Raw genomic sequence first — 13,001 nt, forward strand, 5'->3', positions numbered from 1 at the left:
AAAGTAGTGGGGAGGGGGGATTGCCATGAAAGATGGGATGGAAGGCAGATTGGGAGGGGGAGCCGCGGAGTCCTGGTGGTGTGGCACCCCTGCGTCCCTCCATGGATGCGGCCGTCCGTCACTGAACCAGCCATGGAGCTGAAAAACAGCTGGCCTGTGGAGCCCACACTCAAGGGTGTGGGGCCAAGAGCCGGAGAGGTGGTCAGTAGACATCAGGAGATATAGGGAGTAAGGTGAAAAGAATGGAGAGAGAAGATCAGCTAATGTGCCCCATCCTCTTACTACACTGATACTGTCACTAACTAGAGTACACTTAGTCTAACTGGGCCCTGACTTTAACCTGGGTTAGCAAATCACTTTCCTGCAGGTAGGACACTGTGCCACCTGCCCATTTAGCAGTTATCAAAGTTGACTGAAAACAGGTGCGTTTTCAAGCGGGATTTGAAAGTTTCTAGAGAGCCTGCCTCTTTAACGAGTGCAGGAAGTGCGTTCCAGAGCAAAGGAGCGTGATACGAAAACACTCATACTACCAAAGGTTTTCGGCCTGCTTCTTTAGCACTGTGGAAGGCCACATTTTACAGGGTGGCAGGAAGCATTGACATTGTTTAATGAAACAAAATGAGTTCTGTCTGTAAGATCTGAAGCAGGACAGTGCGAGACCACAGATTCCAACGTGGGTCTTAAGGCGATCTAGTAGGAGTCCATGATCGACAGTGTTGAAGGCCGCACTTAGATCCAGGAGAACCAGCACCGACAAGGCACCAGAGTCAGTGGTGGGAAGTAGGTCATTTGAGACCTCTGTTAACGCAGTTTCTGTGCTGTGTAGCATCCTAAATCAAGATTGGTGTGGCTCCACTAGGTTATTTGCATCAAGATAGTCAGTAAGCTGGTTTCCACCAGACGCTCCAGAATTTTAGAGAGGAAAGGGAGATTTGAGATAGGTCTATAGTTATGTAAGCCATCCGGGTCCAAGGTAGGCTTTTTTAGGAGGAGTTTAATGACAGCTATTTTAAAAGCAGTAGGCACAACCCCCGATGAGAGAGACATGTTTATAACCTGAAGAAAAGAGGCCCCGAGTACCTGGCATAGGTCCTTAATCATTTTCGCAGGCAGAGGATCAAGTAGGCAGGTAGTAGGCTTGGAGGAGGCAACCATCTTGTCGAAACTAGCCAGTGAGATCGTCTCAGAAGACTCAATTTGCAGGTCAGAGGGTTCCTCGTAGGGGGGACATCAGCAGGTGTCATCTTAGTATGAGAAGAGTTAATAATTGATGTTTTTATATCATCAATTTTGTCCGTAAAGAACTCCATGAAGTCATTTGGTCACAGACTCAAACACTGCTCTCTGGCACCATCTGATTGAAGTCCTGGCTCTGTCTTTAATCCCTTGAGTCTGGTGCATAGTTTCATAGCCACACAGTAGCAGACAAGAATGCAAATTTTCAGATTATCCTGAAATGTTGTGATGACCTGTGAGAGGATAAGATTTGTGTCTGGTCTCCTCTGTCCACCTGCAGATCTAGATGACCCTGTGATCACTGTGCATCAGAGCGTTGGCGAGGCAAAGGAGCAGTTTTACTTTGAACGGACGGTGTTCCTGCGCTGTGTCGCTACCTCTAACCCTCCGGTGCGTTACTTCTGGAGAAGAGGCAAGGAGATGCTGACACAGGGCTCTGATTCTGGCGTGGAGATCTATGAACCATTTTTCACACAGGTGAGGAAGATGGTCAGGAGAATGAAGAAAAAAAATCAAAATGTGTTTTGTTCATTAAGGACTGCATCCAGCATCTAGTTGCAAGATATGATTCCTTTAAAAACCTGTAAACATTTAGTATTCAGATTTAGGTGGAATTTGTAGTTATAAATAATTGATAACATTGTGTTGGTAATCATTGTGATGAAAATGTGGAATAAGTGTTGAACACTTCTCATACAGTGTCTAATGTAAAACTAATGAACCAATCAGAGTCTACTTTTGAGTCAACTTAAAAAGCAAGATTTTAAAAACCCACTACCAGCTAGAAGGATTAATTTAAAGTCCATGATACAACTTTGGCTGCAAAGGACAAGTTCTGCTATATATACTGCATATATTTATGCTTATTTAGTTGCATTCTCAGAAGATGGGCCATTGGGTGGTTTAAATGTACAGTACTTGTTCTGTGTATGATATTTATGACACTTTTGCATGCCCTATCCACATTCCAGGAAATTGCAAGTCCTGATTAAAAATAATTCCATTGATGAGAGCCAACAGCAAGACGAGGCAAGCAAATGTTTTCAAATTATGTGCAGATCGTAACTCGTGATCCCCAGCTGTGAGGATTTTATTCACACCTGGGAGGTTATGACAGAGGACTGATCGCAATTTGCCTTATATACATGTGGCATTAACTGGATACGTTATCAAGATAAGAAGGCTACATTTTAATACACAGTATTAATACTAACGTAAAATTCGGTTTACTGAAACTTGCAGACAGTGTAATTGTACTTGGGTCACTGTGAAATACAAAAAAAATGAACACCTAATGTCTTGGTATATCAGTGTATCAGTATCACCTGCTGCTGGTCTTTTGCCATATGGACATTCTAAACTTTTCTTTTTAAGATAAATGTTATTTTAATTAGGCCAATCAATAGCCACTTTTCTGGTCACATCATTAATGCAGCACAGATAGGACTGGGGCTGTTTCTGAACATCTTTAGCACTCTTGACCTCTTTAACTTCGTCATGAGGCTTATAGAAGATCTGGCAGTCCTATTTGCAGAAACATCTCATTTGTGCCAGAGGACGAGGCAGGCACTGTGTCTGCCAGAGACAAGAGAGATTTGGCAGTGTGCTGAAGAGACTCCGATGGTGAAGGAGCTCTTAAAACCTCCTGGTTCCTCAATCAGTCATGGGGACAAGGAAAGGGAAGAACATGATAAAGGAGAGCGGGGTTCAGACTCAGATTGAATTGTGATGTAGTGCTTTTTCATCTTCTCCCAACAAATGTGTATGTATCTGTGTGTACATTGCAGGGTGAAACAAAAATCCTTAAACTGAAGAATCTTCGACCTCAGGATTATGCAGTGTACACATGTGTCGCTTCCGTGAGGAATGTCTGTGACATAACCGACAAAAGCGCACACTTCAGTCTGAGCAACAACACAGGTAGTCACAAACACATACATACAACAGGATGTGCACATTTTGTTTTGTGATAATTCATCGGTAATAAGAATTATTATTTCACTTCTTGGTACGTAACTTCAGATTCATACCAAAACCAAACAATGAGCACCAAATGACTAAACCTCACAAATCCTGAGCCTTTTCCTGTTTATTGTAATTCCGATTTCAGATTGCTTGTTTACTCATTTTCTCATTTTCATTTCAAAATTAAACATGAAAAGAATGTAATGGTTTGAAGACATTCACCAATTCATTTGTACACATACTCATGATAGGCATGCCCATGCAACACGCAAAGCTGCACATCAGGAGCAGTTGGGGCTTTAGCGTCTTGCTCAAAACTTCAACGACGAAGCCTCCCTATGAATCCTAGTCTGGAATCAAACCAAGAACCTTCCCATCCCTAGACAACCGCTGCACTCCCTAGAGCTACGCGGCCACACATTAAGGATCTGGCTCAACCTCTTGGTGGACGAGATCAGGCAGGAGTCTCTGTGGACTATGATATTAGCAGATTAAATTGTGATCTGTAGTGAGAGTAGGGAGCAGGTTTAGGAGAGCTTGGAGAGGTGGGGATGTGCACCGAAGAGGAGAGAAAAGAAGCACTGCAATAATGAGAGGGAGAACAGCAGAATGGTGAAAATGGAAGTAGTGGTGGCCGAGGTTGAACTGTTCATAGTAAGAGTAGAGATTGTGGGAGAGAGGTGAAGAGGAGAGTGTAAGCAGAGTCCAGTAGGTGGAGAAGAGTGATCAGCAATAGAGAAAGAAAGAAGAAGAAAGCAAGAGTGAAAGGGAAGGTTTACAAGACGGTAGTGATCCGACCAGCTACTGTATATTGTATGGTTTGGAGGTGGTGGCACTGCCTGTTGACAAATCCTGGGCATATTGGGAGAAGGATGCTGAAGATGGAGCTACCAGGCAAGAGAAAGGAGGAATGCCAGAGAGGAGGTTTAAGATGTGGGGAGAGAGGACAGCTGGTTGGCGGGAGGACAGGAAGAGACTGAAACAGATGATCTGCTGTGGCGAACCCTAATGGGAGCAGTCAAAGGCAGAAGAAGAATAATTAATCAATCCCCTCCCCTCCTCTCCCCTCCCCTTCCTCCTCTTCCTCTTTCTCCCTCCCAAGCTCCTCCATCTATTAAGCTTCTATTAGATGACCCTCTGGTGGTGAACCCTGGAGAGTTGGTCACGTTAGTCTGTGTGGCCTTAGGGGGAGACCCCCCTCCCAACCTCACCTGGGTGAGAGTGGGGGAAATGGATATGGAGCTTCCCAGGAGGAGCATCGTTAATGGTGGCATACTGACCATCCCGGGCATCACTGTGGATGACGGTGGCATCTACAGCTGTGTGGCTTCCAACCATGTGGGAAACCCAGCCAGGAAGTCCACCAGTGTACTGGTTAGAGGTAACAGATCCCACACACGCACACACACACACACACACACACACACACACACACACACACACACACACACACACACACACACAGTTACATCTGGTCTAACTTAAAATCTCCTCCAGCTCTGCGCAAAGGCCGTTTCTGGATCACGCCAGACCCGTACCACAATGATGACAACATCCAGATCGGTCGGGAGGTGAAGATCAGCTGCCAGGTGGAGGCAATACCCCCTGAGGAGCTACAGTTCAACTGGCTGAAGAACGGGCGACCACTGAGGAGCTCAGAGCGGATGGTCATCACTCACACTGACACCGAGGTCACTCCAGGAAACACCAACCTCGACATCATTGACCTCAAGTTCACCGACTTTGGCACCTACACCTGTGTGGCGTCTCTAAGGCATGGCGGAATCCCTGAAATCAGCATTGATGTAAATATCTCCTCTACCACTGGTGAGTGTGCTGCAGTGCCAAACACTGCCTCCTGTAGGTTTAAAGACACACAATCTTTGTACACTTAAAAAAAACAAATATGCAATGATAAATACGGAATCTTGGGTGAAAGTTGCTTCCCCCCCTCCCTGCAGTTCCTCCGGAGCTAATGGTCCCCAGGGGGCACTCTCATCTCATTGCCCAGGAAGGAGACACAGTGGATCTGCAATGTTTGGTCTCTGGGAAACCCAAACCCATAATTCTCTGGTCCCGAGTGGAGGAGGGTGGAGCAGCGGCAGCAGTGGTGGCTCTGATGCCTGATGGCTCAGCACAGATGGAGAGCTATGATGGCATCCTGCGTATTGCTAACTTGACCAGAGAGATGAGAGGGACATACCGCTGCCAGACTAGCCAATACAATGGCTTCAATGTGAAACCCAGGGAGGCCCTGATCCAGCTGGTGGTACAGTGTGGGTATTCATGATGGACCAGAACCAAAACTAACACCCATACACATATTTTACAGGTATACATAAAACACACATATCAAGAGCTGATTCATATCAGAAATTGACCTTGTTGTTCATACAAGTCAAGTATTAGACACAGATGGAGCATCATGGAAAATGAAAAATTGTTAATGGAAACTGAATTTGATAAAACACTCAAATACTCAAACAAATGGATTTGTTGGCAAGTCGAAATGGAAGTAATTTGCAAAACTGGAATGGAAAAAAAAATGACTGCCATTCTAGATGGAAAGCAACAGCCCAAGGCAAGATTAAGATTTGCAGGAGGCTATGCATGCCAAAGGCTTTTACAAACCTTGCCCTCAAGCAAAGATTCATTTTATGTACCAGATGGACACATTTTTGACAATGACAAACTTGGATGCCTTGAGTCCTCTAACCTTTAGGACATGCCCCACACTGTATTCAACATTACTGTTATCATTGTCGTTTCTGTGCCTCTCTGTGTGTCTTCCTATCTCTCCTATCTATTTCCTTCCCCTCTCATTCTCTATCAAGAGCCCAATTCTGCTTCAAGTTTCTTCCCGTTAAAGGCGCTGTCGCTAAGATAATGTTGAGTCTCTTGAAAGCTCTTGGGTTGTTATCCACCTGAGTTTGAGGTTGGTTCCATGGTCTCTAGGGGGGGTGATTGTAGGAAGGTGGGATACTGAGTATATTCCAAGGCTCATGTGGTGGACGGTGTTTACTTTTTTGTAGTTCCTTTTTTTTCTTCGTGATTTTGGTGGTATAGCATTTATTGATCTAGGTCTTTACTTTTAGTCTAGCTTTACCCCTGTGACAACCTTAATTTTATCCGTTTGTCCTGTCTTCTGTGTCCTGTAGAAGACTTTGATGATGTGGATGTAACTCATCAGGGATGTTGTAGTATCTAATGACACTATCAGACACTATTGCATCTAGATTTTGGAGGTCAGCTTGTATCTGTGTAGTGAGGTTGGCTATGGTCTCATGGACCTTATATTTACTGCTAATATAAACAACCATTAACCATGGTTAATGGAAAACCATTAAGCACTGGATATCTAACTAGGTTATGTAGGTTAGATAGGTAGAGTTAGATACACACTTTATGTGTATTAATGCCTAGATGTAAGCTTCTTAACATAATGACAGTGAGAACATAAGCATGCTACCTTAATGAATATTATATGTTATACATTAGAATATTAACACTTCAATTTAGTGGAGTGTGGATCCTGTCAAGATATCTGAGGTGACATATAATAGCCATTGTACAGAGGATAAACCTCTTACATTTAGGTAACAACATTGCCTCTTTCTTATTGACACAAATTACATGTTTCCTAACTTCAGTCCCTCCCACCGTGGAGCCTGTGTACACTGAAGTTCGACAGGCTCTGGGTCGAGCATTTAGCCTGACCTGTCGTCTCCTTCAAGCCCATCCAGCACGCCTCCTGCATTATGAGTGGAGGCTTGGTTCGCGCCTCCTCACTGTTGGACAGTTCAGTGAACAGAGAGATGAGACCAACTACAACGTCAGAGCACTGAACCGTGAGGGCTATGGAGAGTACACTTGTGACATCACCAATGATGCCGGTATTGGCCGCTGCACTTTCCTGGTAACAGGTGTGTCAGTCAAACTGCTGCATGTGTAGTAGTTCCATTGAAATGTATTTGTTGGGTTGTAATGATTATTTGGTCTAGTCCAAAGATCAGTTCTTAGCCACACAACATTTTCTCTGGCTCTATTCCCAAGTTGGTCCACTGTGAACGACACTGCTCCAAAAAATTATAGGAACATTTAATCATCACAATATCACACCAAGTCAGTTAAACTTCAGGGATATCAATCTGTCAATTTAGGAAGCACAAGTGATTGTAAATTGTCAATTTCACCTGCTTTGGTACAAGTTAATGTCACAACAGGTGAAATGGACAGGCAAAAGCAAGACAACCCCAGAAAGGGAATGGTTTTGCATGTGGTGGCCACAGACAATTGCTCTCTTAGTATCGTTTAATTCTTCGCAAGTTTTGTGTTCTGTAAGTGTCCTTGTCACTACTGGTAGCATGAGGCGGTACCTGCAGCCCATTCAGGTTTCACAGTCCAGCTCCTCCAGGATGGTACCATAGGTGCGGCCGTAAGAAGGTTTGCTGTGTCTCCCAGCACAGTCTCAAGAGCATGAAGGAGATACCAGGAGATCAGCCGTTACACAAGGAGAGCTAGATAGAGGGCTAAAAGGGAATCAACCCAGGAGCAGGACTGTTATCTGCTCCTTTATTTGGGGAGGAACAGGAGGAGCCAGAGCCCTACAAAATGACCTCCTGCGGGCTAGGCTACTGGTATGCATGCTTTTTAACCAAACTGTCAGAAACAGACTCAATGAGGGTGGCATGAGGGCTCGACGTCCTCTAGTGGGACATGTACTCACAGCCCAGCACTGTGCAACTTAATTGGCATTCACCAGTAAACACCAGAATTGGCAGGTCCACCATTGGTGCCCTATTCTCTTCACAGATGAGAATCAGGTTCACACTGAGCACGCATGAAAGAGTCTGAAGATGCCATGGTGATTATTTTGCTGCCTGTAACACCATGCAGCACGAACACTTTTGTGGTAGGTCAGTGTGATGGTCTGGGGAGGCGACCTCCATGTCATAGCCAATTGTACACTGACTACTGTTAGGTACCGGGGTGATGCAGATTTCATCTCCATACCTATCAGCAGTCAGCCATCATGCTGCAGGTAACACCTCATGCTACCAGCAGTAACCAGGACACTAGCAAAACAAAAAACTAGAGGAGAATCAGTTTGGAAAAATAAAAAGAGCAATTGTCTGTGGCCACCACACGCAAAACCAGCTCCTTATTGGGGGTCTTGCTTTTGCCTCTCCATTGCACCTGTTGTCACTTTCAATTGCACCAAAGCAGGTGAAATTGATACACAATCACTTCTGCTTCCTAAATGACTGATTGATATACCTGAAGTTTACCCATTTAAAGCTTGCATTAAAATCAGTCAAATAGCATTTGTATGTGGCCGGAAGATCACATAGCATTTCAATCACAATGTGTGCTGTGAGCATTTTCATCTTGCACAAATCAAAGTATAAATATTCTATTCAGAAGAGCAGCGAAGTAGCATTCCAATGCAAGTTGCAAATGGGTCTTTTTTCAAACATATCTTGTCCCACTGAAGTTTCACCTGCAGCAGCTTAAAATTAACACCAATGCCAGACACCCTTTGAAATTAAGCTTTCTTATTTTGGTGGAGCTTTTCTCAAGAATGTGTGTGTGTGACTGCTCCTCCTTGATTTGCTCCTCCTGCCAGGTAGAACATTACACCTGTTTGATTCTCTTGGTAACCTCGCCAGCTTAATACTATGCACTTCTTGTCTCCTCAGGTAAAGCCTATGCTCCAGAGTTTTACTTTGACACCTACAGGGCTCTGTGGCAAAACCGACCTCGAGTATACAGTTTCAAGCTGCAGTGGACACAGATGGAGCCTAATGCTGTCGATCGCATCCTGGCCTACCGGCTTGGCATCCGACAGGTCAGCCAATATTGAAGACTTTTTCAGGTCTGCAGAAATTCCTGTCTACCATCTTTACATCTGAACGGGTCAAATTATTCTACTAATTTACACTTATTCCTGGGTTTTTTTTGCACAAACATATTCAAACAGAGTTGATCACAAAACGATACATCATTGCTAACACCGGTGAAATATTTATACAGAATCTTTCTTCTACACCCACCCTCTCTTGGATGTCAGTCAATTCCTAAATTACAAATGTTATCAATGCCATTGCACCCATTAATGTGAAGACTCTCTCTGGTAAGAAAAGATCTCCATGGAGAAATGCCACACTGGTAAGAATGGAAAAAAGAGAGTCCAAATGCTGAGCGCAGGTGGCGGAAAACACATATCCAGGTTCATTATGAAATCTATAAAGAGATACTTCACACTTATAACCTGGAACTGAGAAATGCAAGGTAGTCCTTCTTCAGAATCAGAATAGCTTTATTGCCAATTAAGTTTACACTTAAAAGGATTTTTTTCTGGTCGTTAGTGCGTTCACCATATAAAACAACAATTGTGCAAAAAATTAAATAATAACACACGAAATTAACTAAATTAAATAAAATTAATCTGCAAGTTGCTAAGGTAATTATGTGGTCAGTGGAAGACCCGGGCCTTGTTGATGAGGCCCACTGCAGAAGGGAAGAAGCTAAATTTATGGCGTGAGGTTTTGGTCATGATGGACCTCAGCCTCCTGCCAGAGAGGAGGGTTACGAACAGTTTGTGTCCACGGTGGGAGGGGTCAGCCACAATCTTGCCTGCCTTCCTCAGGGTCCGAGAGGCGTACAGGTCCTGTTGGTGATGACCATGATCATGGGGGATGGCAGGGCTGGCAGCTTGACCATCAAAGTCAGTCGTTATACCTCTGATTCAGGTCTCCGTGAAACACAGAACTGAAGCTGTAGAGAAGTCTCTGTTTCTCCCCTGTTTCTTTGTCCACTTTATTGCACAGTGAACGCAAATTAGAGAGAAATATCCCCGGAAGTGGTGTGCGTTATCCGTGCCGTCGGAGACGAACAAGGGCGCCGGCTCGCTTACCTCTCCTCCGCCGTTTAACTGCATCGGCAAGGGCTAGCGAACCTTTGACCAGAATGTCCAGTAATTACACAGATGTAACGAGAAAAGTGGGAAACAGATCCACTGGAGTAGTTCCCCTGATGTTTAGGAGCTCCTCTCTGCTGAGAGAGGCCCCAAGAGCAGAGTTTGACAAAGAAACAACAAAAAACAAAGCGCAGCAATACACTGGGGCAGCCATTTGCGGCGCCATAATGAGATGAACCTCTTTTTTGACATTATCACCAAAAACATTAATAATGCACATGCATTGTTTGCTACTGTAGACAGACTAACAAAACCTCCTGTCTCAGAGCCACTGAACTTCTATCAACCAAGGTCTGCAATGAATTTGCCTCCTTTTTCATTGACAAAACCCAGAAAATTAGACAAGCAGTCAGTGCCTCCATATCAGGTACAGGACATGTGTTGTCTTTGTGTCCACCCAAAGTCAACTCTAATACCATGAAACAATTTCATCCAATAAACCATGAAAACCTGGAGGACATTAGACAACATTTGAGATCATCCTTGTGCTGCCTTGATATTCTACCAACAGGCTTTTTCAAAAATGTCTCAAACTGCATGAACCCAGACCTTCTCCATATTGTAAATGCATTTCTTCTGTCAGGTGTCTTCCCATAGACCCGGAAAACTGTAGTCATCGAGCCACTCGAAAATAACCTAGACAAGTTGTTGATGAACAATTATAGGCCCATATCAAACCTCCCGTTTTGAAGTAAAATAATTGAAAAAGCTGTTTTTCAACAGGTGAACAACTTCCTGTCACTAAACAAGTGATGTTTAGTTTGTTTTGATGTCATCCATTCAAGATTTAGAGCAAAGGTTGTTTTTGGAGCCAAGCATGAGCGATTTAAAGTCATCGCTCAGCTTCAATCCTCATTGTTAAAAACCACAGACCAAGCCAGAAATCTTGGTGTAGTCATGGACTCACACCTGATTACATCAGCCACATTAAGACAATTACAAAGTCAGCCTTCTATCACTTTAAGACTATATCAAGGATTAAAGGATTTATGTCTCAGCAAGATTTAGAAAATCTTGTTCATGCATTTATCTCCAGTAGACTCGACTACTGTAACGGGGTCTTTACAGGTCCAACCAAAGAATCCATCAGACAGCTGCAGCTGATCCAGAACACTGCTGCTCTAGTCCTCACTAAGACCAAGAATGTGGATCACACCACTCCAGCTCTGAGGTCTATACACTGGCTTCCTGTCAGTCAAAGAATTGATTTCAGAATACTACTGCTGGTTTATAAATCACTGAATGGTTTAGGGCCAAAATACATGTCTGATCTTTTGCTAGGTTATGAACCATCCAGACCTCTTATGTCGTCTGGTTCGAGTCTGCTTTCTGTTCCCAGAATCAGAGTCAAAAGTAACACAGAGAAGCAGCATTCAGTTTTTATGCCCCACATATCTGGAACAAACTCCCAGAAAACTGCAGGTTAGCTGCAACGCTCACATCTTTTAAATCAAGTCTGAAGACTTTTCTGTTTGCCGCCAAATAATGATCCATCTCTTTCTCTGCACTTTAACTTAATTTAAATCCTTTCTTAAATTTGTTCAGTTTGTAATTGTACTTAAGTGTCATATTCTTTTCCGGATGCTTGTAATATTTTATTGTAAAGCACTTTGAATTGCCTTGCTGCTGAAATGTGCTATATAAATGAATTTGCCTTGCCTTGCCTTACTTGGATGAGGAGTAATCAGAATTTAATTGAAATCAATCTGACACAGAGGGGACAGGAGGAAGATGGGCTACATTTCAACCATCTGATTAGAAATTTGAATTATTTTTTTGTAGATAGCATTTGAAGACATAACAATGAGCATGCAGTTATAGAACATTTTTAGACAATTTATTTTTATATATAGAGAGAGGGAAAAATAATGATGATAATAAGAAATAGGTAGTCGTAAGCACGAAAATGGGTGAAAATAGAAACAAAGCGACAGAGAGAAAATTCAGGCAGTTATGAGGATATCAATGTGATGCTGTTAATCTAAATTAGGCGATACATAAATGGGTGGTATAACAAGCATTTGTAGACAGTTTTACATGCATATAAATGCAGTTATATAAAACATGAAGCCCCTTCTCCCATCAACGGAGAAAGAAGGAAGACAATGACAGCAGAAAAACAGATGATGCACACAACCCGCGACAAGAGCGAAAAGAAAAAAAAGGAGAGAGCGAAAATGTAAAATGGGAAAAAAGAAAACCCCACCCAGAGACTCAACCACACCACCAATCAGACATCCCACCATTCACACACCCATAAGATAAGATAAGATAAGATAAAAGTTTATTATCCTGAGGGAAATTACTGTGCAACAGTTACAGTACAGTGCAGAATGAAATGAGAACGAGAAATCACCAAAACTAGTGCAATATAGAAAAACGTGCAGGATTCCATGCAGATAACAAGTACACACAATAAGGGGTACGAAGTACATACAATCAGGGAACAGTACATGACAGTACAAAAACATAAGGAGGACAAGGGTACAAAGTGCAAAATGTGCATCTGGCTGGGGGGTATCAATAATTTATATAACTACAGCATACACATGTGTATATATGACATACAGAAACTCGTTGTGTGATATACTATGAAGGGAATCAGTTTGGGGGTGGTGGGGGGGGGCTCAGATCCCTATTTCCACACTGTCCCGACCCGAGATAGATTTATCATACAGTCCGATGGCCACAGGGAGGAAGGATTTCCTGTGGCGTTCAGTAGTACACCTGGGAGAAATGAGTCCGTTACTGAAGGTGCTTTTGTATGAGGCCAGCACCTGGTGGAGAGGGTGAGAGTCATTGTTCATGATGCTACGTAGCT

General features: G+C 43.4%; 1 protein-coding gene across 1 annotated transcript in view; it reads left to right on the top strand.

Annotated features, from left to right (window-relative positions):
• mdga2a (MAM domain containing glycosylphosphatidylinositol anchor 2a) overlaps nt 1–13,001 on the top strand; it is a 66,609-nt gene that overhangs the window by 19,711 nt on the left and 33,897 nt on the right. Inside the window, exons 4-10 of the mRNA XM_076165995.1 lie at nt 1,517–1,713; nt 3,024–3,156; nt 4,304–4,582; nt 4,699–5,028; nt 5,163–5,477; nt 6,852–7,124; nt 8,901–9,049. Coding sequence (XP_076022110.1) covers nt 1,517–1,713; nt 3,024–3,156; nt 4,304–4,582; nt 4,699–5,028; nt 5,163–5,477; nt 6,852–7,124; nt 8,901–9,049 — 1,676 coding nt within the window. The remainder of the gene's footprint in view (nt 1–1,516; nt 1,714–3,023; nt 3,157–4,303; nt 4,583–4,698; nt 5,029–5,162; nt 5,478–6,851; nt 7,125–8,900; nt 9,050–13,001) is intronic.

The sequence above is a fragment of the Genypterus blacodes genome, unplaced genomic scaffold, assembly GCF_046128005.1.
Source record: "Genypterus blacodes isolate CSIRO-AG114 ecotype Tasmania unplaced genomic scaffold, CSIRO-AGI_Gbla_v1 ptg000154l_1, whole genome shotgun sequence".
NCBI lineage: Eukaryota > Metazoa > Chordata > Actinopteri > Ophidiiformes > Ophidiidae > Genypterus > Genypterus blacodes.